General features: G+C 44.9%; 1 protein-coding gene across 3 annotated transcripts; it reads right to left on the bottom strand.

Moving 5' to 3' along the window:
* Positions 1-336: 336 nt before the first annotated feature.
* NMI (N-myc and STAT interactor) lies at positions 337-9,719 on the bottom strand. Of its 3 annotated transcripts, none has more exons than XM_038143431.1 (11): positions 9,410-9,719; positions 9,200-9,316; positions 8,196-8,246; positions 6,790-6,867; positions 6,368-6,514; positions 4,749-4,844; positions 4,038-4,212; positions 3,440-3,546; positions 3,135-3,330; positions 2,597-2,703; positions 337-1,143 (listed from the first exon to the last, which is right to left on the bottom strand). In XM_038143431.1, the coding sequence occupies exons 3-11, from the start codon at positions 8,238-8,240 to the stop codon at positions 922-924; spliced, it is 1,173 nt and encodes a 390-aa protein (XP_037999359.1). In that variant the 5' UTR covers positions 8,241-8,246; positions 9,200-9,316; positions 9,410-9,719; the 3' UTR covers positions 337-921. The 3 variants fall into 3 exon arrangements, with proteins under 3 accessions (XP_037999359.1, XP_037999358.1, XP_037999360.1); XM_038143430.1 differs by having other exon boundaries at positions 4,749-4,847; positions 9,410-9,717; XM_038143432.1 differs by lacking the exons at positions 6,790-6,867; positions 8,196-8,246; positions 9,200-9,316; positions 9,410-9,719 and adding an exon at positions 6,633-6,781 and having other exon boundaries at positions 4,749-4,847.
* Between the last annotated feature and the right edge of the window lie 16,943 nt (positions 9,720-26,662).

Genomic DNA, 26,662 nt, shown 5'->3' with positions numbered 1-26,662 from the left:
GGAATAAATAATCCCTGAGGTATTCCCTCTCCTTTCCCTGCACATCAAGATGTCAAATACCCCAAAAATAATTTCCAATGTCAGGCTCATGTTTGGAGTAAAGACTGTTAGGGTCAAACCATTTCAGCCCCCAAGGATGGCAAAGTCAGAGGAGGATTTGTTTTCCAAGGACAACAGCAGAAAAGGAAAACCATTCCTCCTTGGAAAACCACTCTCTCCAAACCCTCCCAGGCCTGGGATCACCAGATCCCTCAGGGCTGTTCCCCACACTGTTACAAAACCAGGTACAGCACCAGCTCAATCCTTGGCTGAAACAGTTTAAAATAACCACAATCATGAGCAAAAATTATGAAAATTTTAATTGCAGAAACAAATATTAAAATCAAACAATAAAGCAGGCTATGAACAGCTAAAGGAAGCAAATGCCAGGCCCCTTCTTAAATGCAATTTCTCGTTTTTGCAGCCCCCATTTTCTGTTTTCATTCTATCACTAATTTGATACGGTGAAATTACAGGATGCTTTCAGGTGTTTGAGTTCAGCACTCAGCAACCTCAGCAGGACTGCAGTTGTGTCAGAGCCACCTTCTGAAGCTCTGGCACTTCACAAAGCAGGACTAGGAGGAGGCTTGGGTTGGGCTTAAATATGGCTTTTGTATCCAGAATGTCAGAAATAATCCACTCATCCCACTCTGGAGTATCTTTAAAATCTGCAAGGTATAAAATATGCAAATTTGCAGAGAACCTGAGCTGTTTCAGGGGCTGCTCAAGGCTTGGTCTGTGCCTTTAATCTGCAGGGAGTTTTGCTGACTTCCTATGCAAAGCCAGTGCCATGAGACAAAGCAGGAAGGCAGGACTCCTTTGCTGCAGTATCAATTTCAGAGCATTAAAGCACAGTACCTACAGGAACAAAACCTCAGCACTTCATGAGTCCCCTGGGATTTCTGAGGTGGCATTCCCAGTATCCTCCTCAAAGCAAACATAGGCTGCTCCTCTGGAGTTGTATTTGATTTTCTCTATCTCCCCCCCGCTATTGCTTGGCTTTTGGAAGTGAATTTCAATCATGTCCTGCACACTTTCTTCATCCTCCTCCACCTCTGGGATTCCTCTCAGCAGAATGGTTTTCTTGGAAACCCTGCAGTGTGGCTGGGGAGGAAAGAACAAACCTGGATTATACAGCAGCCATGCACGCAAAGAACTGGGGGAGATGGGAGATGAATTCCCTGCTCAGGTGTGGCTGGGAGCTCTGATGAGGTTCAGATTTTAGACAGTGGAAATTTCTCTGGAAAGAGCAGGAATTCTGGATTCACACTGCAGTGAAGGGTCTGGAAGTCTGGATTCACACTGCAGTGAAGGGTCTGGAAGTCTGGATTCACACTGCAATGAAGGGTCTGGAATTCTGGATTCACACTGCAATGAAGGGTCTGGAAGTCTGGATTCACACTGCAGTGAAGGGTCTGGAATTCTGGATCCACACTGCAATGAAGGGTCTGGAATTCTGGATTCACACTGCAATGAAGGGTCTGGAAGTCTGGATTCACACTGCAGTGAAGGGTCTGGAATTCTGGATCCACACTGCAATGAAGGGTCTGGAATTCTGGATTCACACTGCAATGAAGGGTCTGGAATTCTGGATTCACACTGCAATGAAGGGTCTTGGAGGAGCAGCTGAGGGCACCTGGTTTGCTGGAGGAGAGGGGAAACTCATCCCAGTCTGGAGCTTCCTCCTGAGGGACAGCTCCCATCTCTGCCCTCTGGGAGCAGAGGAACAACAGCTGGAGCTGGGCCAGGGCAGATTTAGGTTGGATTTCAGGGAAAGGCTCTTCCCCTAGAGGGTGCTGGGCACTGCCCAGGCTCCCCAGGGAATGGGCACGGTCCCAAGGCTGCCAGAGCTCCAGGAGGGTTGGGACACTGCTCCCAGGGGTGCCCAGGGTGGGATTTTGGGGTGTGCAGGACCAGGAGCTGGATCCATGACCCTGTGGGTCCCTTCCAGCTCAGGAGATTCTGTGGTTCCATGATTCTGAGCCCACACCTTGACTGGAGTGTCCTGCAGTCCTTAATGAGCCACAGTCTGGATTTGGGGAGCTCTGATGGCTCCAGACAGCCCCACCCCATAAAATCCCTGCCAGGACATGCCCCATAGCAGCTGGGCATCCTGCAGCCCATGCATTAATTACAAAGGCTTAATTACACACACAGTTCTGACCTGATCACCATCTACTCCTCAAGCAGCAGACAGCTGGAGGGAGAGTGTGATGAGGCAGCTCTGATGCCAGAGTCAGGATTTGGGCTGAATGGAGGAGTGAAATCAAGGAATGGATGAGCAAAGTTGCATTTGCTGGGACTCTGGGATCCTGGCAGAGCTTTGTGCTTCACCTCCTTCCCAAAGAGCCCAGCACAGCCATGTGGAGAGCGCTGAGATAATTCCATCAGGGAAAGACAAGCACATCCTTTAAAAACAAACTGCAGCTTCACATGAACTCAACAGCCTATTTCACACCCACACTGGCTGTGAAGCTCACACAAAAGGAGTGAAAATTCTGCCCACCCTCCTATTTCCCACGTATCTGCTCTATCAGCCTGGAGTAGATTCTTTTACCTGGAACCTCCTCAAGTGGAAATCAAAATGTGGGGAGACAGAAAGGATGAACTGCCTTTCCTCTGCACAGAAAGGGTATTCAGTACATCCCACAAAGTTGTAGCTTGCTGTAAGAGAATAAGAAAAAAAAAAAAAACCAGTTAATTATTTAATATAATTTAACCAGTATTTTATAAACATTTCAAAGACCAGGATCATCTTTGTGGATGTAGAAACTAACGTAGGATGGCACACTTGTAGATTCTTCAAAAATCTGCAAAAAGCTTATTTGGCACTTCCAAAACAAAAAGCAAAATCATGAAATGCCCACAAAGCTCTGAAATAAACTTAAAGCAGCTGCTCGAAGTGGATGTGGAATTGATCATGGAATTCCATCCAGCTGGAACGTGATGAAAAACTGCTTTATTTCCCCCCCATCTCTGGGGGATCCATGAGCTCCCCGTGGGATGAGTTTGCAGCACTCAGTGGGGACCTCACAATGGAACCCAGGATGGACAACTGGGCCTGAATTTGGGTAAGAAAATATTCCAGGCTCTACCTCCGGGTTTGAGGAATGTGATGACAGCTGTCCCAGACCCCTTGTTGTAGGTCACATTTTCTATTTCTCCTCCTCCTCCTGCCTGCTGAGTTTTGTAGAAATGCAGCTCAAGTTTGTCTCTCATCCAGTCTTCAGGAATGGGAAGCTCAGGTATGTCTGAAACGTTGATCTTCTTTCCAGAGACAGTGACATGGAGCTAAAAATATCAAATTTTTGTGCACTTTGTGACTGAAACTGGAAAAAGAAAAGAACCTAAAACTTTTGAAGAACTCAGATTTTGAGAGTTGCATGCTTCAGTTGTTTACCTCAAACTGGAATCCCATGTCAAGTTCCAAAGGCTTCACTGTCACATTTGCTGTTCTGCTGTCCAGGTTCACACAGTGCTTGCTCATCTTTGTCAGCTTCTGGGCAACTGAGGGAAATCAGATACCAAAAGCTTTGTTTGATCATTGTAAACCCCAAATTATTCCCCAGTCTCTTAAAAACATCTCCTTTTGCATCAGTAGAGGAGAAATAAATAATAATTAGGAAACCAGATCCCAAGCATCCATGTCTACTTCCATACAATCTCTGTGATTTCAAGCAGGCCAAATAATATAATGACAAAATATTATATTAATGTTAATAATAACAAACAATTTTATTAAAACCATATACAATAAACATAGCAAATATATTATTAATTATAGATATAGAAACAGTTTTTAAGTGGGACTAGTTTTAAAACTAGTCCCACTTAAAAACTTAAAACTTTTAAGCTGTCAGAAGATGCTCTTATTGTATAAAATATTAACACAAGACTTTTTTCCTAACCCTTTCAAAATACCCTTGGGGGAAAACCACACCACTACCAGGTGAAATACATCAGAGACATTCATTTTATAATGAAAATACACATCCTACCTTCTTCATCTTCAAAAGTCAGCAGTGCCTGGTTCTGGTTGAGTCTGAAGGGGGTTTTTGTGGCTACCCCAAAGACACAGTGGGTGTCCATATCCACATCTGCCCCATCATCCTTCATCTCCTCCAGGTGAGTGAACTTCAATTTCATTTCTGCCACCTTCTTTTTAATCTCCAACTTTAGAATTGACACAAGAAAAAGAAAACTTGAAAATTACCAACCTGATGAATATTTCTGATTCCACTGGCTTCCATTTAATCAATGTCTGCTTGTTTTCATTCCTCCCACACTTCCAGAACCGCTTGGATTTATTTCCATATCCTCTGCCTGCTTCGAACTGGCTTGCCAGGAGAAACAAGAAACTTTCAGGTTTATTTATTTTTTTATTTAATTCTATTTTTTATTTATTTTATTTTTATTTTATGTTGAAATTAGTAGAGGTTCAAATGCTGAACAAGTGGCCCCAGCAGCCTTTAAGAGGGACAGATCCAGCAGGGAGGCTCAGGTGTCCCAGAGCAGCTGAGGCTGCCCCTGGATCCCTGGCAGTGCCCAAGGCCAGCTGGGACAGGGCTTGGAGCAGCCTGGGACAGTGGGAGGTGACCCTGGGGTTGGAATGAGATGGGATTTAAGGTCCCTTCCAACCCAAACCATTCTCTGAAAATAAAAATCTGCCCTCCTAAGAGACCAATTTCCAGATATTCCACCTCCTTTACCGGATTATCCCGGGAACTGTGTTCTTCCAGGTCTTCTTTGAGCTTTTCAATCTCCTTTTTCAGCTCAGTGTTTTCTTGCTTCAGCAGCAAGAGCTCCTGCTACAGGCCAAGAAGATGAAATGAAAAATTAAACACTTAAATACAGGCAGAAATATATTTCAGCAACATCTGAGCAGTTTCTGCCATGCTGCTGCTCTTCCCTCTTCATGTCCTTCTCCTTCCTCCCATCTGCTCCGTAATTCCTCCAGAACAAGGAATCCTGCTTGGACACAAAGCTCTGTAAGCAAATCCAGGATTTCCTGGACAGGGAACGTGAGAGGATGAGAAGGAAACAGAGCAGATGTTCTCAGCTCCAGCCAGCCACAATCACAAGGTGGCTCCTGGGAAGTCAGCAACCACTGCAGACACTTGGAGCACCTCCCATCAGCTGAAGGCCAAAGCCAGATGGTGACAATGACCTTTCCTGGCTACAAATCCAAACTTTTGTGATTAAAAAACCAAAATCAGCTTTCAGAAAATCTCCCCCAGCCTGAGTGTGTTGAAGCTATTAATTACATTGTAATAGCTTGAAGCTGTAATTTCTCATCAGTGAGTCACCAAAGCTCACTGGAAGCACCTCCTTGGCAGCCTGTGGAACCTTCTGCTGTTCCTGCACGTGGAATACTGAGGGAATGAACCAAGGGGTTCTGGAACCAAGCAGCTCTAGGAGGAAAAACCCTCTTCAGCCAGGCCCTGGCTCTTGCCCAGCTCACTGGCACTTAAGGAATGCTGATCCTTTGGGTGCTGTGACCTCTCACAGAACAGGAGCTGGCAGAGCAGTGGCATCACCCCACTGGGCTTCATCCCCTTCACCCAGACCTGAAACTCATCTCTAGGGGAGAACCTTGGGAGAGGAAGGTCGGTTTTGAACCTGGGAGAGGAAGGTTGGTTTTGAACCCTGGGAGAGGAAGGTTGGTTTGGTCCCTTGGGAGAGGAAGGTTGGTTTGGTCCTTTGGAAGGTCGGTTTTGTCCCTTGGGAGAGGAAGGTCGGTTTTGAACCTTGGGAGAGGAAGGTTGGTTTGGTCCCTTGGGAGAGGAAGGTTGGTTTTGAACCTTGGAAGAGGAAGGTTGGTTTTGTCCTTTGGGAGGTCGGTTTTGAACCTTGGGAGAGGAAGGTCAGTTTCGATCCTTGGAAGGTCGGTTTTGTCCTTTGGAAGGTCAGTTTTGCACCTTGGGAGAGGAAGGTCAGTTTTGCACCTTGGGAGAGGAAGGTTGGTTTTGCACCTTGGGAGAGGAAGGTTGGTTTTGCACCTTGGGAGAGGAAGGTTGGTTTGCTCCCTTGGGAGAGGAAGGTTGGTTTGGTCCCTTGGAAGGTCGGTTTTGAACCTTGGGAGAGGAAGGTTGGTTTTGAACCTTGGGAGAGGAAGGCTGGCTTTGTCAGGTTTCACCCCAAAACAGATTCAGTTTATTGCACGGTCTCTTTGCCTTCCAGTGAAAAACGCAGCTAAAAACGGGTGGAACATTCGACCAGTACAGCTGCACACTGGTAAAGCCAGTGAAACTGGGAATGTTCCTCCCATTTTCCTTCCCCACAGCTCCTTCCCAGCCCTGCGGACACCAGCAGCCCCCTCCTCACACACCTCACAGCTGGCAATTCTGTCCTTACGCTGCTTCTCCTGCTCCTTCAGCTCTGCCAGCTTCTTCTCTGCTTTATCACACTCTGCATCAGCTCTTAATTTGGAGAGAAAAAGGTCAGATTTTATCTCTTCAGCCTCTTCAACTCTTGTCTGGAGAGCAAAAAGAAGAAGATTTTAAATGTTTTAAGGGTTTATTTCTAGAGGAACAAACAAAATCTGGAGTAAGCCATTTGTACTTTTTAACACTTTGGGTAAATATTCAACTTACAAGAGTGGGATCAACAGCAGCACGAAGCATGGAAGAACAGAACAAATTAAAGATGTTATATATATAAATGTGGGGGGTTTGATCTGATTTTAGGAGGATGCACCAATCTTTGTCTTTTAGCAAATTTCCATGATTCCACGTGCTTTACAGAACTTGCCTTCCACTTCCTCAGCTCCTCCTTAAGTTTTTCCATCTCTTCCAGGGGAGTCCCATGTGGAGCAGGGGGTACCATACTCTGCAGACAGAAGAGGAACACATCGCTTTTCTCCTCTGTTGGCCAACAACTGAGGCACCCCAAACAATTCTAAAACAAGCTTTAAAAAATTAAAAAGTTTAACCAAAAAAATTTCAAACACGGTTCACTTAAGGTCGAATTGTTGAATTATTTTAATGGCTGGACAGGACAAAAACCTGTGAAATTGTGAATTACTGGCCAGCCATTATTATTTGCTAATTATCTAACTGCTAAAATGCACAGGTTAATATTTAGCTAAATAATAAACCACGCTGTCTCCATGTTCTTCCACACAGAACTAAGCCCCTCAAACCCACAAATGTTTAGCTGTGTGCTTTCTCAGCAGCTCCTCCAGGAGGAGGTGTCAATAAAAAAAAATAAAAGTGAAAATGGGATTTTGATCTTCCAAGCTCAGGGAGATTGGACAATAAAAGGTAATATCAAGGAAGGGGATAAAAGAACCATTTCAGAATTGAAATGCAGGGCACAAGTTCACAAGGGCAGGGAAACCACAAAGCCCAAAGAGAGAGAAAATCTCTGTTCTGTTCTGTTTCTATGGCTGCAATAATCTGCAGAAAAAAATAAAATAAATCCAAAAAGATCTGCTGAAATATTCCCTTCCTTTTTACTCAAGATTACATAAAGCTTGAATGGGAACCATGAAATTTAGGCACAGAAAAGGTCTAAATTAGATAATCCATGGAAAAGATCTGAATCAGATGATCTTGTCAGTTCTCTTGATAATGCTGGGTATTTCCTGAAAATAATAAAATACAAAGTGTTTCTTCCAGTTTCAAATTAAGCAACAGGGAAATACCCATCCGTGTCTCAGTTACAGTGGGAAAAATATTCCTTCACTCCAGGGACTGAGCGCAGGGAATAAAAAGAATGCACGTGCCAACAGCTGGAAGATAATAAGAAAAAGGATTTTTTACTAAAAAAAAAAAAAATGGTTTCACACAACAGTTTCCATCCTGAAAGAAGGAAAAAAAAAACCCAAGAAAATACAAGAAAAAGCAGGGAAAGTCCCATCCAAACCATTGTGCACTGCTGGAGCTGAATCCCAGGAAAAGGGAAATTCCCCTGAAATCCTCCACAAAGATGAGCAAGAGAGGCAGGACAGAAGGTTCTGGGAGGATCTGCGATGCAGAACCCTGGGAATGGGATTCTCCCTATGGAAACAGGAGGTGGAAATGGGCAATGTCCCAAGCACTGAAGGGTGGAAGAAGGTGAGACAAGCAGAAGCAGTGGGAGCACAGACCTTCAGCCACAGATACAAAAGCCAAATACAGATTTTACTCCCAGGCAGCACACCAGGAAATACTTACAAAACCATTGTCATGTAGAGATAACGGGGGGCTTGTAAAATCCATGGCAACCTGAGGGACCAGGAAAAAAATTACAACATTGTGTGTGTTGTTTGGGGATTTTTTATGCAATAGAATATCAGGAATATCAGAAGCTGGGCTGGGCTGAAAGAGTTTTTAAACATACGTGTATAATTTCCTATGTAAAAGTGACAGATACGGGATATCTAAAGCCTCCTTCCTTACAAGGAAATAAAAGCCAGAGACAGATGTGAGGAATTCTGCAGTGCACAAATCAAACTCTGCTGTTCTGGTAGTTCTGTATTTACCTTTAGGCTACTTCTGTGCTGTTACACACCTGGGAACAGCCTGTGTGTTCTGTGCCTAAGAGCCTGGAGAAAAGGGAAGAGGGCCTGAAGGGGCTCCAGGAGAGCTGCAGAGGGACTGGGGACAAGGCCTGGAGGGACAGGACACAGGGAATGGCTTCCCACTGGGAAAGAGGAGATTTGGGTGGGATATTGGGAAGGAATTCCAGCTAGGAGGGTGGTAGGAGCTGGTATAGCATTCCCAGAGAGGCTGTGGCTGCCCCTGGATCCCTGGCAGTGTCCAAGGCCAGGTTGGAGCAGCCTGGGACAGTGGAAGTTGTCCCTGCCCCTAGCACGGGTGGCACTGCATGAATTTAAATGTCCCCTCCACCACAAACCATTCTAGGATTCTACAAAACCTGCTTAGCACAAATGGAAACGCTTTCACACAGCAGATAATTTAAAATTTGGAATCTATTGCCACAGCATTTTGTGGATCACAGACAAAAAGGAATTTGGGGAAGCTCCCAGGCCACCGACCAGGAGGAGGTGCCAAGGTGCCGAGGCTCCCAAGCCAATCTGCGGCTGCCAGGGCAAGGTTGGATCCTCTGAAGGTTTAGGCTGGATACTCCACAGGTCTGACCTTGAAATCCCAGCGGGAGCAGCCCAAATTCCCGACCCACGCGGGCACTTCCGACCCTCCCACCTGGGAACCCTCACCTTGATTCTGAGCCGACACCGCCGTCACTCGGAGCCTTGAAACTGAGGCTTTGGGTCTCGGAATGCTTTTCTGGTTTGAATCGAACAGCCAAAATTCACAGACTTCTGTACAGTTTCCTGCGGGAACAAAAGGAAAGCGAAAGCAGAAATGAACAATAGCTCCCCTCGGTTTATCCGCGACTCCTCCGAGGGACCCGAGGGCTCCCTCACCGCTCGGCTCCCGGCGGACACGGCCGGGACGGGCAGGGGGCTCGGCCGGGACGGGCTGGGGGCTCGGCCGGGGCTGCCGCAGCTGCCGGCGGCTCCTCAGACACCTCCGGAGCCCTCCCGGGGCCGCCTTTCGCTTTCGTTTCCCGGCCCGGGGGAGGGAGGGACCGGGGCCCGGCCGGCCCCCTCACACCCCGGGGAGCGCCGCGGAACCGGGGTGTGCTGGCTGTATCCCTGTGGGCTGAGGGAGGAGCTGCTGCCCCGGCCGCCCCTCAGCCGAGCCCGGATGAGGCTGACGGGCACAAATGTGGGGAAAACGGGGAAATCCCGGGAAGAGGCGGGGAAAGGGCGCTGGGGCAGCGCCCTGAGGGCGGGCGTGAGGGCGGCCATCGCCTCATGGCGGAGGCGCTGCTCGCCTCTCCCGGCGGCGCTCGGCTGTGAAATCAATCAACACAAACTTGGACTCTGCCGAATTTGTTTGTGTGTTTGTTTACTTGTAATTCTCTGGGGTTACGCGGTGTATTATAAGGAATGTGGTTTCCTTCTGTGGCAAAAAGTATCGCGGACGGAAAGAGCCCTTGCGGATGGAGATGCCGCATTCCAATGAATTAACGGATAGAAGAATTCTGGAGAAGCGAGTGTTGGCTTTGTCACCGAATTGTGACCTCTAAAGAGGTGGCTGGGAAAAATAAACCCACTTGGGTTTCAGTGGTGATCATTTTGAGGAAGACAAAGCACTGGGTTCTCATCCAAAGGAGGGTAAAAGGCTGGAGAGGGACTGGGGACAAGGGATGGAGGGACAGGAGCCAGGGAATGGCTCCCACTGCCGGAGGGCAGGGATGGATGGGAGATTGGGAACTGGGAATTCCTGGCTGGGCTGGGATTCCCAGAGCAGCTGGGGCTGCCCCTGGATCCCTGGCAGTGTCCCAGGCCAGGCTGGACAGGGCTTGGAGCAGCCTGGGACAGTGGGAAGTGTCCCTGCCATGGCAGGGCTGGAATGGGACCTTTAAATCCCTTCCAATCCAAACCATTCCGTGATTCCACATAGATAACTAAAGGAAGAGTCCGTATCCTAGACTAAGAAGAAAAATTATGTATATTACTTTCAGGTTTCCTTTCAAACTAAGCTGATGGATCTTTTAGTGTTCCCCTCAAAATTGCAAACAGACTTTTACTCATTGGCCAAAGGATTTTGTCTGCGTTGCAGTCAAACAGCGCTGACTGTTCACGAAATTAATCCTCAAAAATTCAAAATATGCCAAATAGTCGGGGCAAGTGTAAACGCTGACTTTGTCACTTTGCAGATGTGGACTCTTGGAGAAGAAGCAGATGGAGCTGGATAACAGCGGAGCTCTGGTGGAACTGGTTGGGCTCTGTGAGCACACTGGAGGAAGTCTGGCTGGAGCAGCCACATTAAGGGCTTCAGAATTTTTGTTTTCAGTGGCTCCACAAAGGGAATCTTGGATTGCCCCCTGCTTGGATAGTGATCACCTCATGCCACTGAATTCACTGGGAGTTTTACCCACAGCGTGATTGTTATGGCAGCTTCAAAAGTCCTTATCTGTTTTTCCAGATAAGTGGATGAAACTCTGACCCTGCGTTTGGGGGTTTATTATTATTGTTTTTGTTATTATTTTCTGCCTTGACAATGGCTAACAATGTTTACTATTGCTTTATAAACACAAAGTTGGTTACCAATGAGTAAAAGGGAGAGGTTTGCTGGAGTAGCCAGGGAGGAGGAGGTGGTTCTGTTATGACCTAAGCCCCACAGATTTTCAGATTCAAATGTCAGAGTGGTGGGCTGCTCTCCAGTGACCGTGGTCATGTTGGGATCTGAAGGAGCTTTATTTCCCCGAACTCCAGGGAACGAGCAACGTCAGCCTGGTTACACGGCCAGCTTTGGGATTTGAGCTCAACAATGTGTTTGTGCTTGTTTGGGAAAGGGAATTTATTGGAGATGCTGACCTGGGCCAAGTTCCTTAACTGAAATGGGGTTGACTTGGAGTTGATGTCTTAGTGCATTTCTGGGTGTTGTGGATTTATGGTGTTAGCCACATGTGAAGCAGAGTAAAGGGAAAAGTGTGGATTTCATAACTCTGAGGAGTTTTGCTAAAGGGGAAGAAGCTTTACAACTCTCTGAGCTGCCTGCATTGATTCCAAACGTGCTCTTCAGGAGCCTGAAAAACTCCGGACGAGCCCAGGAAGCTGAACTGGAAACTTGAGAAGAAAATCATGATCAGGACTCATCTACAGCAAGAAATACTCTGATGTAGCTGGAGGAGGTTTCACAGCCATAAGGTGCCTTTTGTTGGTACCAAAACTGTTTCACCATAGCTCAGTTAAGAATCTCATGGCATTACCTTCAGAGGGAGAAAATTTAAAAAAAAAAAAATTAAAAGTTACAACAGATTTTTTTAAAAAAAATTTTAAAGTTACAACAGATTCAAAGAGGAAAGTAAACTGAAATTAAATGCCTGGGGATTAGTGGTGTCTTCCCTGCTCATCTCCAGGATTTTCAGAGTCTGGAAAATGGGCCTTTTGTAGTTTGTGGTGCTTTTTTATTTTATTAGTACCTGGGAAAAAGGAAATAAATTTCCAGGTTCTTCTTTAAGGAGCTGCACGTTGTCACACAGGCAGGACACAACTGTGGTGACTGCTGTACCACCTCCCATCCTCAGGAATCCCAACTAAATTACTGAGAAAAAACCCTGCAGAGAGAAAAGAAATCTTTTTATCCTTGGTGCCGTGCCAGTGTTGAGGAGCGGGTCGGGATCTTCCATTTATTGTGTTCCGTAGGTGATAACTAAGGCTTCAGAAAGCAGCATGAAGATCCATCAGGATATGAGTTCTGGATCTCGCTGCTGAGGCACCAGAAATTGGAGTTATCAGACCTTGATGTCAACGAGACTCCAAAAACACATGGGTCCCTCAAGAAGTTTCCAGCCCTTCAACTCCCTGTTTCTCCTGAGTATTCACGCAGCCAGTCCAGGCTGGGAAATGAACCAGCTTCAAAACTGACCCAGAATTAAGCTGGGTTTAGCTGGCTCGTTTCTCCACTCCAGCTCATCCTGGTGACGCGCAGCAGGGTCAGCTCAGTGAGGGCGAAGGATAACTTAGTTCAGGGGATAACTTAGACAGGGCTTCACTCTCCTCTGAGGAGGGACAGGGGACCCAGCACAGGTTCTAGATTGTGTTTTAAGGGGCTGACATTGTAGGCAGCACAAACCCAGTCCTTTTTCCAGCCCTTTTTATTTCTAGCAAGGCAAAAGAGGAAAAAAGACCTGACAAGGAACATCCAACACCCTGAGTTTAGGTGTCAATACCTGCCTGCCTCATAAATTGCCTTCCCAACACAAGCAGGAGGATGAAATGAACGCTCTCTACCCATCTCCATGGTTCCCAGGAAGGATTCCAGCAGGAGTTGGGGGTGTTCCAGCTTCCCTAGGCTGTGTGCTTCCCGGGAAGCAGCGCTATGAGGCAATGCCCTGGGCTAGGAATGAATCCCAGCTCGGCTGCTGAAAGCAAACAATGCAGAAGGAATCCTCTGAGATGCACATTGGCAGGCCTGAATCCCATTCCTGTTCTTTGGAAAATCACTGCGTGTTAATGAAATAATGAATTAAAGTCACTGCAAATGGCATTGTTGGTGTTGCAGGGAGGATCAGTGGTTTACTGAGGCAGAATGAATTCCAAGTGCAGCCCGTTCTGTGCTGAGAAGATGTAAATGAGAGGGCAGGGAAAGCAGGAGAGCAGGTGTGGAGATGTGCCTGACAAAAGTATCATTCTGTGGGACACAGGGAATGGCTTCCCACTGCCGGAGGGCAGGGATGGATGGGATATTGGGAAGGAATTCCTGGCTGGGAGGGTGGGGAGGGGCTGGAATGGAATTCCCAGAGCAGCTGTGGCTGCCCCTGGATCCCTGGAAGTGTCCCAGGCCAGGCTGGACAGGGCTTGGAGCGGCCTGGGACAGTGGGAGGTGTCCCTGCCCATGGTCTGTAATGTCCCTTCCAATCCAAACCACTCTGGAATTCCATGATCCTATTAAAAAAAAAATCCACCTTTTTTGTTTGTTGCCAAACTTTGTAGTCAGCAGGATTTCTGCAAGATTATGACTCCGAATGAAAACTACCAAGATAATCTTTTTGATAATATTTAAATAAGTGCCTCAGTCTCTAGAAATTATTTGTTGAAAGCAATTGTGACATTCCCACTCCTTTTTATTTTTGATTCCCCAAAATTATTTTATACAATCAATTCTTCTTGAAAGAAACATTCGCTGAGTGTCAAGCAAAGAGAGAGTCCTAAATGGAAAGCCACGGTGCAGCTGAGAGGAATTTAAAAGTGAGTATGTGCAAGTTAAAACATGGGAATTGCTCGTGTAGATATTTCTAGGAAGGAGAGTAATCCCAGTGTTCCAGAGCTCTGTCCTTGACACGTTCCTGGAAAAACTCTGTGAGTGGCGAGGAGAGGTCATTTCTGAGAAGCTGCTAATGAGAGCTGGCTGTGCTGGGGGTGGTTCATTAACACCCCTGGTTTAGCTCATCCCACTCCCCAGTCCAGACAAACCCCGGGATCTCACCTGTATCCTGACATCCCAGACTCATCTCCCACTTCACCATCCCTGACTGGGAGCACTGGCAGCGAGAAGCTCCCGAGCTCAGGGGATGCAGCTCCTCCTTCCAGCCGAGCCTGCCGGCTTGGGCAGAGAGAGCTGGGGGTGCCCAGCACTGCCCGGGGAGGGGTTCAAAGGATGGATGGAGGAGAGATTCCTTCCCTCCTCTGGGAATCTCACTTCCTTCTCCACGGGGACACCTCCACAGACAGGCCCTGCAGGGGAAATACAGGAGATTTCAGGGCCTGTGTTTCCTTTTCCTTTTTCCTCTTTCCTTTCTTTCCCCTCTGCTTTCCATTTTTTCTTTTTATTTTTATCTTCGTTTTCCCTTTACTTTTCCCTTTTCCCTTTCTGTTTCCCTTTATCTTTCCCTTTCTCCCTTCTCCTTTCCCCCTTTTCTTTTTCCTTTCCATTTGCCCTTTACCTTTACCTTTTCCCTTCTCTTCCCCTTTTCCTTTCCCCTTTTCCTTTCCCCTTTTCCCATACCTTCTAATTTTTTCCAATTTTCCCCAAAACAACCCGGAGCTGAACTGTTTTGGATGCACTCATGTTTCACTTTCTGCCTTCACTCCAGTACATAAAGCACCAACAGCTCTCAGCCCAGCTCATTTCCAATTGTTACCAACTCCTAAAAACTGTTCCATTTTTACAGGATTTCTTTCCACTCTGTTTTTTATGGCACTGATTCTGGCTGAAGATACTTTCCTGTGTCCAGCTCTAAAAGAAGTGGCTCCTAATCCTCAATTTTCTATTTTAGATCTGACAAGTTTCACGTTAATTCAACATTAAGTATCTACTCTGATGTTATTCGCAGCCTTAAAATTCACTGAATGAATTTGTGCTTTTATTATTTCAGCCTTAAAATTCACTGAATGGATTTGTGCTTTTATTATTTCACCACGCAGAACTGATTAAGTTTTAGGGAGGAGAAAACTTTTTAAAAAGTTGGATAAAAAGCAGTTACGGAAAGCAAGACAATATATTGAAATATATTGAATTCCTCAGGAATTACCTTGCCCAGGATGAGTGTGCTGGTAGGAGGAATATCATCAAAGGCTCGGATATTCCACAGACAGTAAATTTTGGTAAATTTGTATCACCAGCTTTTGGGGAAAGATGATTCATTGTGCTCTCATCTCCCTGCTCTAAATTTGGGATATTGATTTATTTAATGGGATGCAGCTGCTGCCATTCAGGGAAGAGACAGAATGGAGTTTCTGGGGCGACACTGCCAGCTGGGGAGCTTTGGAAATCTGCTCAAATTGGGTTGGGATTCCAGAAAAAAAACTGGATCTGTTCTGCAAACCACTGGATATCAAACTCCACACGTTCCACCAGGATGGAAGCACAAACATGAAAAAAAAATAGGAAAACTGGAATAGAACAGAGGGAAACAAAAATTAATCAGATTTTCATTAGGGTAGTCCATTGTGGCAATGACAGCAAGGAAAGCTTTGATGATCAGTCTTTCTGTGTCTCAATTTGAATATTTTGAGGTCATGTGATCATGAAAGGCTTGGGTTGGAAAGGACCTTAAAGATCCTTTTGTTCCAAGATCCTGAATTCAGGCTGAATTTCCATCCTGCTTTTGGCCCGGATGCAAACCCCAGTTTGTCACTTGAATCAGCCCCACTGGGTTTATGACAGTGCAAAATTTGCCTAAAATTGTAAACTCATGAATGTCCATCTTCAAATGCAGCAATTCACACCCCACTGGGGCACTTTGGTGCTGTTTAAAAACTCCTCACACCGAGAAAAGAAATCCTTTTCACTTAATTTGTGAGAGCTGCAAGGATTCTTGTTTTACCTTTTCATCTTCAAGTGGCAAGAAATATAATTTTCCATTTATTACCCCACTGGTATTTTTTTCCACAGTGCCTGGAGTGGTGTTTAATAATATTTACTCCTGGGCCAGATAAATATCAGATGAATATTCATCAATTCTACTGTAAATAACAGGGAATTTGTATTTGCCATTCACAAATGAAGCCTCAGAATGACTGGGAATGTTTAAGAACAATTAGCTGGGTTATTTTGATCAGTTTTTGACACTTTGGATGTGGTGTTGATTTAAAAGAACTCCAGTTCATGGATGTATTTGTACAATGGAATTAATCTTGCTGAAGGGGATTGGTTTGCCCTTGGAATTGTTATTTAGGAGTGAAGCATTCTAATGGCTCTCAAGCTGGCAGATTAAGAGAAGCACAGTCAGAGCATGAAAAATAAAGACAAATTATTGTTATAAAAATAAAATGTGATCAGTCACAGCCTGCCAAGTGTGTGAACAAAGCAAAGGGGAATTCTAATAAATGTGCAAAGAGGAGGTTGAGGCCACAGTCATGTAAAAATTACTTTGAGTGATGTTACCATGGGATAGGATATTCCATTTCATTTCATAGTGAGAAAGACAGGAGAGAAAATAGACTTTAAAAAAGAAGTAAAGGAAGGGGAATTCCAACTCCATAAAAAACCCACGCACACCAGGGTAATCTGGGAAGGAGACAGTGGCTCAGAGGCACAGGAAATAAAGAAATATCTGAAGCACAGGATGATGAGAAGAGGAAAGTGTGAGTTACCCACGGCAAATCATCTACTCGGTAAATCATCAGGCTGAAAAGCTGGGATTGCCTCCTTTGGAAGCCCAGACCTCTCCAGCAGGGCATTCCCTAGGGAAGGTGCTGAGTGGGACCACCTAGAGGAGAAACTCCAAGCATTATTTCAGAAGAAGATGGAATAATCCAGACGTTATAAACCCATTCCCAGCCAAGTTGTGCAAGCAGGAATTTCCAGGATTAGGAGGCAAGGCCAGGAGCATGAGTTGGCACCACTGGATGCTGCAATGGTGGAATTCCGTGTGTGAGGCCATGCCAGAGACAGCAGCTGGCTTCTCCCGAGCCCACAGGATGGGAACCATGCCCATGGGTATAAGGAAACCCACAGCCCAAGCCTTCACAGAAGTTAGGCAATGCTGACAGAGATCTCACACATCGCACCAAAATAAATAAATTAAGAGTACCCAAGAAAAGCTGATAAAATCTTGAGTCATTAGAAAAAGACAGAAAGTTAATTTCCTCAGCAGCGGGAGCAGACAGTGGGACGGAGGAGAGAAAATCCACGGGCAGGGGGTGGGGAATGAGTGTGCAGACATGAAGGGACATCCTAGGCAATGCTGCTGAGACCAATCCCAGTGTGTTGTCACCAAATCCTTCTCGCTGGGATCCAGGAGGAATTTAGCCTCAAACTGCAAACACATCCGTGTGTGAACTTGATTTTTGTGGAGCTGGAGGTTCTGCCCTTGTACAAGGACAGAGTCCACCACCACCACATCAGTGTCCAGGCTGATGAGGTAATATCTGGATTGTCCCTGTGGAGAATCCCTGGATTCAGCCACCAACTTTGGAATACCACACAAAGTGAGGAGTGGGGGAACCTGGTGATGGCCTTGCTGGGAGACCAGGACACAGGGAGGGGTTTTTGTCCTAAACTGGGAACATTCTCTTAAATGAGAGCTGCAGACATGAAGGGTTATCTTCAGCAATGCCTGTTGAGACCAATCCCAGTGCGTTATCACCAGCTCCATCTTGCTGGGATTCAGGAAGAATTTAGAGTGAAACTTCAAAGCAGATCAGGGTGTGAACTTGGTTTTTCTGGAGCTGGAGGTTCTGCCCTTGAGCTGACCTTCTACAAGGACAGATTCCACCACCACCACATCAGTGTCCAGGCTGATGAGATAATATCTGGATTGTCCCTGTGGAGAATCCCTGGATTCAGCCACGAACTTTGGAATACCACACAAAGTGAGGAGTGAAGGAACCTGGTGATGATCTCCTGGAGGACCAGCCCAGGACATGGCCCAGGGAGGGGTTCTTCCTAATAATCCTCCTTTTCCAGACCTAGGTGGCCATTGTCCAGCTGGGATTCACAGTGTGGCTGGACACCTTGTCCCATGGTGGGCACAGGAGGAGGACAGCAGCTCTTAGCCTGGATTTTGTGGAAGGAGCTGCTGGCAGTGCTGGAATTCTGCATCCCAAAGCGTCGGAAGGCGTTAGGCTCAAGGAATCCCAAGGAAAGAGTGGAAGAGAGAGCCTGAACAGGCAGCTCCTGGAGACTCAGGGATTCTCCCTTTTCCCCACTCTCCAGATCCTTCTGTGTTTTCCACAGCTGTGTTTTTATGGCTGGACTTGAGTATCCTAAAGGTCTCTTCCAACCTTGGTGATTCTGGATTGCTCTGGAAGAAACACCAAGGAGTTCAGTGCTCTCCAGCTTTTCCAAAATGCAGATTTTATGGAGGAATGACGGAATGCAGGGCTATCCAATTCCATCCTGGGACTATTAAATTCCTTTTTTAATCCATCTACCAGGAATATTGATCAGGAACAACCCATCAGGAACAGAGAGCAGGAGACATTTGGATGATGGTTAAAAAGACAGATTTTCCCCAAGTATTCATGGACCTGTCTAAATTTTCTCAATTATCATTCCCAAAAATGTCATTTTCTCAATTTATCATTCCCAAATTCACGGCAATATTGTGCTTCTGAAAACTCCCAGCCTGCCTATGCACAGCTTAGGGGATGAAAGGAATTGTTGTTATTCCTTTCTCAGAAGTAATTATTCCTTGCAGTTTATTTGTGCCTTTGTAGGCACAAATTATTATCTCTACTATTTCACACATGGGAGGATTTCTTAGAATTCCCTATTTTTAAAGCTTGGGAGCTTACAGGAATAATTTTTCCCCCAAACTCCTTGAACAGAGAGTCTTTTTCCCAAAAATTGTCTCCACAAGCTTGAATGCTCACCAGTGATTCAACTCCAACCTTCCTTTCACCACTGTGAAAATAATTAATATGAAATGCTTTAAAAATTCCTGCAATGTAAATCCCAGATGTTCCATGCACGTCTGCCAGGCAGTAATATTTTTATTTTCATATATATAAAAACATAATATATAAATATAAAATTACATTAGGCCTGCCAAATCCCATTGGATGCTTTCATTTTGGATGCATTTTCCTGCTTAAGGCAACTTCATTTTAAGTGAAAGAGATGCTTTCAACACCTGACTTATTCCTGAAGGACATTTCTCCAGCAGCAAATAAATATTTATAATATTCTATATTTATAGATAGATGATCTATAAAGAAAGAAATAATATAGAATACATTTTGTGAAAGGACATAATTTTTAATCCTCTGATTATTTGGTGTCTATTTAATACCCAAGGGACAAATCTCACATCTCCTACCTTCCTACCTGTGCTGCCAAAGGCCTAAATTCTGTACATCTGACCCTTTGCATACATTAATTTTGCACTTGAACATTCATATTTTCATGACCCCCCCAAGCTGTTGCAGTTGGCTTTGCCCTGGCTGGAGCTGCGAGTTGTTTTTAATTTTCAGAGTTTCTTGGCAATCCTTGGGGCCTGTTTGTCTTGGCACCCCCCTACTCCATTACCTATTCCTCAGTACCACAGGCCCTATTTACAGCATTTTGTCCTTTCTGACTGGGTTTCTGCAGTTTTAAAATGCAAACGCAGAAGGACATCCCTGAGACACTTGTTAATTTTATATCTACTTTATATCTATCTGGTACATACATTTTAAATGTTCAGCTCTTTTCTCGAGAGCAACTGTCACTACAGGGCTTCAAATATTTGCACTTGGCAAAAGTTCAGGTTTTTTATGAGTGAATCCATTCTTCTCTGCTCACATCTGCTCTTAATAATCCCAAATGTTTGGGGTTTGTTCAGCTTTCACACGAAGGTTTTTGTTTGCTTTTTCTAAACCAAAGCACCACTACACACAATGGTCCATTCTTGACTCTCATTGATGTTGCTGATAAAAATGGTTTCAAGGAGAATTCGACTACAAGACAAAGGAGAGGAGGTTTAAAAATATTTAGTTCCAAGAGAAAATCCTCCCTGAAAGATTAACTTAACCCTGGGACAGTAAATAGCAACATCATTGGCCAAGAAGTTCTCACGTTATCAAATTCTTCTGAAATTTCATCATCTGGAGCCTATAAGGGACAGAAAAAGTTGGGAAATATCATTAAAAATTCTCCCGTCTTTCCTTAAGTACAACAAACGTGTGAAAAATTTAGAAATCTTGTGTCTAAACAACAAGATATCCATAAATATCCATCGACTTGGTTGGAGCTCTGTGTTCCCTTCTTGGCGTGGCCCTTCCAGAAGTGTTGGAATCTGAAATGCAGGGAAATCTCAGAGCTTTGGGTCTGAAAGCTGAAGTTTAGAATGAAACACAAAATTTGATCTGAAACTTCAGAAAAGGGCTTCTAAACTCAGGTGTCAGAGGTGAGAATGTGGCTTTATAGTTTAAAACAAAAACATGTTGAGAAGGAGAAAGTTTAGGGTTTTAGAGTTTAGGATATAGGAAAAAAATAAAAGCAGTGATAAAAGCAAACAAGAAGTTTAGAATGCAGCACTGTGGGCTTGTGTGTAGGTTTGAAAGTTTAGAGTTTTAGAGTTTAAGATATAGGAAAAAATAAAAGCAGTGATAAAAGCAAACAAGAAGTTTAGAATGCAGCACTGTGGGCTTGTGTGTCATAATATGATTAAGAAAACTTACGCTGTAGTATGAGACTATAAGATGAAATATTTAAACATTTAATCAAAAACTTAAATATCTTCGTTAGCAGTGTTTTATTGGTCAATGAATTTTTAAAAGGTCTTGTAACTAAGGGTCTTGGGACTTTCTGAACTATGTGATAAAAATGTGAGCTGAACTTACTCTTCCTAGCTATATAAAAGATTAAAAAAATAAATTGCATCATCTAAAAACTCAAAAGTGACTTCTCTAATTCCTTCTGAAATCCCCTCAGAGAAGGAGGCAGGACACCAGGGAAAGGAGCAGGGACAGGAACAACAATGACCCCAGAGTCTGGAAAATTTGAGCTGCAGGAAGGATGGAAAGGGCAGCCTGGTGGTTTTTAAGGAGACCTAAAACAAGAGACAATTAAAGTTGCAACATGATTTTCCTGCTATGAAGAGGCACTAAAAAATGTGTTAAATTGCTGAAGGGAAAAAGAAGAAATAAGCTGAAGTTGCAGCAGGACAGATTGAGTTAATACCAGATGTTCTGGGGGAGGAAGGTTTGAGTATCCAGCAGGAATAATTCATGATTATTTCTGCCACTGATATATATAATGATCATCAATAATGATCATTATCAATAATGACATCATTGTGAATGAAGGATGAATCATTATTAATAATGCTAATGATTAATAATCATCAGCAGCATTATCAATAATGATATCATTGTGAATGAAGGATGAATCATTATTAATAATGCTAATGATTAATAATCATCATCATCATTATCAATAATGATGATTATTTCTGCCCTTTGGTTGGGATCTGAGGAGTCTGAAGTTCTCCATGGAGGTCCTGGGACAACCCTTGAACTTGAACCACAGTTTATGGAAGAAAGTTTCAAATAAAACCAAGTTGGTTTAAAATGGGATAAAGATAAGAGGGGTGGAACGGCCTCTTTTTAAAGAACATCAAGTCCAAGTTCCTCCTCAAATATCCAGAATAAATCAGGTGCTCTTGTTTGGCTGTAATTAAAATTTATCTCAATTTCTGGCTTGAAATTATCTTCAGCTTTTCAGCCTGGATTGAACTCTCAGTGGGATGGGATGGGATGGGATGGGATGGGATGGGATGGGATGGGATGGGATGGGATGGGATGGGATGGGATGGGAAGGGGATGGTTTTATTGTCAGGCTTTTTCCTCTGTTTAGGTTCAACATCTCTTCCTCCACTCCCAGGTTTCCCCCAATGTAAATTCAAATAGTAAATTCAATTTTTAGGTTTTTTCTCCTAAGAAAAAACTTAACCTTAATTCTCCCACTCCCTCTTTCCCTGCGCTCCTTTCCCTGCACTTCCCTCCAAGTATTTTTTTTTTTTCTGAATGAGATTACAGTTTCTTTAAAAAGAAAAATTCCCAATGAAAGGCTTTTCACTGCATTCCTTCCATTTAAATCCATCTTTTTTGGGATTGTTCTTGGCATCACTCTCAAGGCCATTAACGATGTAATATATTCTGTACCTCCAATAAGAAGATATGAATACAAAATCTAAAAGCTAAACTTGGTCAGTAAATATTCTCCCTGTGCATATAAATAGAAGGAGAGAGAAAAGTTTAGGTGCTTGATATGCTTGATATTTAAATTAATGCAAAGAGATTCATGACCCACATACACTTGTTTTTTTAAAATCCCTTCATCCTTCATTAAACTCCTGTGTGGTTTTCTTCCTTTCTTTTATCACTGTGGGTGTCACACCAGTTTGGGAATCACCAAAGGTGGTTCCCAAAGGTGGTTTAGGGTGGTTTAGATTATTCCCAAAGGTGGTTTAGGATGGTTTGGGTGGTTTAGGGTGGTTTAGGGTAGTTTAGATTATTCCCAAAGATGGTTTAGGGTAGTTTAGGGTGGTTTAGGATGGTTTAGGTGGTTTAGGGTGGTTTAGGGTGGTTTAGATTATTTCCAGAGGTGGTTTAGGATGGTTTAGGGTAGTTTAGATTATTCCCAAAGGTGGTTTAGGATGGTTTGGGTGGTTTAGGGTAGTTTAGATTATTCCCAAAGGTGGTTTAGGATGGTTTAGGATGGTTTAGATGGTTTAGGGTGGTTTAGATTATTCCCAAAGGTGGTTTAGGATGGTTTAGGTGGTTTAGATGGTTTAGGGTGGTTTAGATTATTCCCAAAGGTGGTTTAGGATGGTTTAGGTGGTTTAGGGTGGTTTAGGGTAGTTTAGATTATTCCCAAAGGTGGTTTAGGTGGTTTAGGGTGGTTTAGGTGGTTTAGGGTAGTTTAGGGTAATTTAGATTATTCCCAAAGGTGGCTTAGGATGGTTTAGATGGTTTAGGGTGGTTTAGGGTGGTTTAGATTATTCCCAAAGGTGGTTGAGGGTGGTCTAGGATGGTTTGGGGTGGTTTAGGATGGTTTAGGTGGTTTAGGGTGGTTTAGGGTAGTTTAGATTATTCCCAAAGGTGGTTTAGGTGCCTTAGGGTGGTTTAGGATGGTTTAGGTGGTTTAGGGTCATTTAGATTATTCCCAAAGGTGGTTTAGGATGGTTTAGGGTGGTTTAGGGTGGTTTAGGGTGGTTTAGGATGGTTTAGGTGGTTTAGGGTGGTTTAGGATGGTTTAGATTATTCCCAAATGTGGTTTAGGATGGTTTAGGTGGTTTAGGGTAGTTTAGATTATTCCCAAAGGTGGTTTAGGTGGCTTAGGGTGGTTTAGGATGGTTTAGGTGGTTTAGGGTCATTTAGATTATTCCCAAAGGTGGTTTAGGATGGTTTAGGGTGGTTTAGGGTGGTTTAGGGTGGTTTAGATGGTTTAGGATGGTTTAGGGTCGTTTAGATTATTCCCAAAGGTGGTTTAGGATGGTTTAGGGTGGTTTAGGGTGGTTTAGATGGTTTAGGATGGTTTAGGGTCATTTAGATTATTCCCAAAGGTGGTTTAGGATGGTTTAGGGTGGTTTAGGGTGGTTTAGATGGTTTAGGATGGTTTAGGGTCGTTTAGATTATTCCCAAAGGTGGTTTAGGATGGTTTAGGGTGGTTACAGTGATTCCCAAAGCTGGTTTAGGGTTTACTTTGAGTGCTGGCGAAACCCAGAGAAAAACTTTCCAACTATTTCTTGGTGAGGAAAGAGTTAAGGAAAAAAGTTAAGGAAAGAGTTAACAAATCCCACTGCAGTTGCAGTAAGATTTGTCTGGGATATATTTAAATGTGGGAAACTTGGAAGAAAGCTGAAGAATGTCAGCTGGATGCTGTGTCCAGCTGTGGAATGTCCTCCTGGTGGGGAGAGGCTCTGCTGGGATTCGCAGGTAGAAAATTTCCTGCCCTGGAGGTGTAGAGCTCCTCCAGAGCTTTACACCAATATTTACACTGAAAATTTTGGAAAACAAATCAAATCAAATCAAATTTGATCCCTTACCTTCCTGAAACACCCTTGGAACCCCAAGAATTACAGCTCCTGGGTTCTGTGAAAATGCATTTTTGTGTTAATTTTAAATAAATCAGTCTGAAGCTTGGGATGTTTCTCCCTATCACTCCGTGTATAAAAATCATGTATAATGTATAAAAATTCTTTTTAGTATGTGGTAATTTTGATAATCATTGTATTAATCATGATACCTTTCAGTGTGTGCAGAGATTAATTAATAAGGACACTAAATGGGTGGTTTTGGTGGAAAAGAGAAGGAGGAGATATTGGGATACACAAGACAGATGATGGACTTTGGACCTGGTTAGGATAAGAGATTTGATAGACAAAATGCCTTGGCAACAGCAGACAGAACCCTGAGGATTAAATCAAAATTGCAAGAAGATTCAAATCAGACTGACTTACCAGAAAAAGAAAATTGCAAGAGGTGTTTAAAATGTTTAAGTTTGTTTATGTGATTTTAACCCAATCACTGGTGTAAAACATTCCTAGCCTCCCTAGAACAGGCAGATAAGCAGTTGTAGTTTTCACAATAAATTTGGATTTTTTGACCATCTCACGAGTCCCCATGGGGCCTTCAGGGGCAGTTTATGGAAGGATGTCCACAAAACCCATTTTGTACACTTTTATAGGTTTTAGAAAATTAGTATAATTGATTAAAAGCACCAATTAGTCCATCAAAGGAACCAACTTCACCTCTGACTGTAACAAATCTCTCAGCAGATCCCTGACAGGTTGGCAACAAGGGACAGGACAAGAGAGAATGGCCTCAGGCTGGGTAAATAATGCATGTAATGATAATTATTTCTGGCGTTTGGTTGGGATCTGAGGGTTCTTAAGCTCTCCATGGAGGTCCTGGAGTGTGGGACAGCCCTTCAGGCTGGCCCAGGGCAGCTCAGGGTGGGCACAGCAGGAATTTCCCCATGGAAAGGGGGCTCAGGCACTGGAGCTGCCCAGGGAGGTTTGCAGTGCCCAGCCCTGGAGGTGTCCCAGGAATTCTGGAGGTGGCACTCAGGGCTCTGGGCTGGGGACAGGGTGGGCATGGGCTCAGCTGGGACTTTGGGACCTTGGAGCTCTTTTCCAGCCTCATTCCTGGGATCCTGAGCACCAGAATCCCCAAGGCTTTTCCCAGAAGGGAATGTTCCAGAAGGGAATATCCATCAATCCCAGCCCCAGCAGCAGAGCTGTCCCTGCCCCAGCCCCTTCTGGCAGGGAGCATTTTGTGTTCCCCCACAGCTCCAAACTCTTCACACCAACAACAGAAAAGGAGCCCTGAAAGTCCCTAAAGTCCCATTTTTGCATCTTGGGGGAAAAATTCCTCCTGGCAAGGGGGCTCAGGCCTTGGCAGGGGCTGCCCGGGGAGGTTTGCAGTGCCCAGCCCTGGGGGTGTCCCCTGGAGGTGGCACTGAGTGCTCTGGGCTGGGGACAGGGTGGGGATGGCACTCCATGGGCTGGGAGGGCTTTTCCAGCCCCAGGGATCCTGGGATTCTGTAGAGCAGAAAACAAGCACAGATGAAGCACCAGGCCTTGTAGAACAGAAAACAAGCACTGATGAAGCACCAGGCCTGGCTGCTGAGCATCCACCACAGGGGCTGCAGTGGTGAGGAGCCTTCCTCAGGGCTACAAATCATCAGAGCGGGCACAGACACCTCCACCCTTCCCTCTCCATCCTTCTCACCCAGCTGGGTGTTGCGTGGGGGTCAGCACAGCTCCTGGCTCAGCAGTCAACCAGGACCACAGAGCTTCCCAAGGGCTGCTCAGGAGCGTGGAGCCTAGGCCATTTTCCGTCCCCTGGTGTCCCCCCTTTCCCCTGTCTGTCCCCCCCAGCCTCCAGGAGCAGCTGCAGGACGCAGTGGCAGCCAGGAGGGAAGGCGGGCAGACAGCTGTCAGCCTGTGAATCAGAGCCTGCACTCTGCTTTGCAGGGGAAGTTTGGCTTCCCACTCGCAGAACAAAGAGCAGCTGCTCCTGACACTTTGCAGGAGTTGGATTTGCAGTTCCAGGTCCCGTGCAGGGAAAGGGAGATCAAACAATCCGTGCAAAATATTCTCTGCTGCCTTCTTTTCATTGATCAGGTCACTGGGAAAATAAAGGCACCATGAAAATGAATCCTCTAGGAAAATAACCCCAAATTCTCTATGAAAGGAGAGCCAAACCCATTCCTGATGGCAGCAGGGGGGGCATTACTGGGTTCAGAAAGGCTGCCAGGAGCAGAATTGTGCCAAAAGGTTTGACTCTTTTACACGGGGGGATAGGGAGAAACATCCCCAGCTTCAGACTGATTTATTTAAAATAACACAAAAATGCATTTTCACAGAGCCCAGGAGCTCTAACTCTTGGGGTTCCAATGGTGTTTCAGGAGGGTGTGGGATTAAACGAGGATGAGGGAGAGTGTGTGGGATCTCCTGAGGGAGGGAATGTTGAAATGGGGATGAGAGGGATGTGTGGGATCTCCTGAAGGAGGGAATGAGGATGAGAGGGATGTGTGGGACTTCCTGAAGGAGGGAATGAGGATGAGAGGGATGTGTGGGACTTCCTGAAGGAGGGAATGAGGATGAGGGAGAGTGTGTGGGATCTCCTGAGGGAGGGAATGTTGAAATGGGGATGAGAGGGATGTGTGGGATCTCCTGAAGGAGGGAATGAGGATGAGAGGGATGTGTGGGACTTCCTGAAGGAGGG

This window comes from Motacilla alba, chromosome 7, assembly GCF_015832195.1.
Source record: "Motacilla alba alba isolate MOTALB_02 chromosome 7, Motacilla_alba_V1.0_pri, whole genome shotgun sequence".
NCBI lineage: Eukaryota > Metazoa > Chordata > Aves > Passeriformes > Motacillidae > Motacilla > Motacilla alba.
This window is presented reverse-complemented; position numbering and strand designations above follow the sequence as displayed.

Excerpts from the sequence above, each read along its gene's own strand:
- NMI (XM_038143430.1), bottom strand. The coding sequence starts at position 8,240 with ATGGATTTTACAAGCCCCCCGTTATCTCTACATGACAATGGTTTT. Across the intron at positions 6,515-6,789 it reads AGGAGCTGAGGAAGTGGAAG|ACAAGAGTTGAAGAGGCTGA; the intron begins GCAAGTTCTGTA and ends TTTGCTCTCCAG. Across the intron at positions 3,331-3,439 it reads ACATGGGATTCCAGTTTGAG|CTCCATGTCACTGTCTCTGG; the intron begins GTAAACAACTGA and ends TGATATTTTTAG.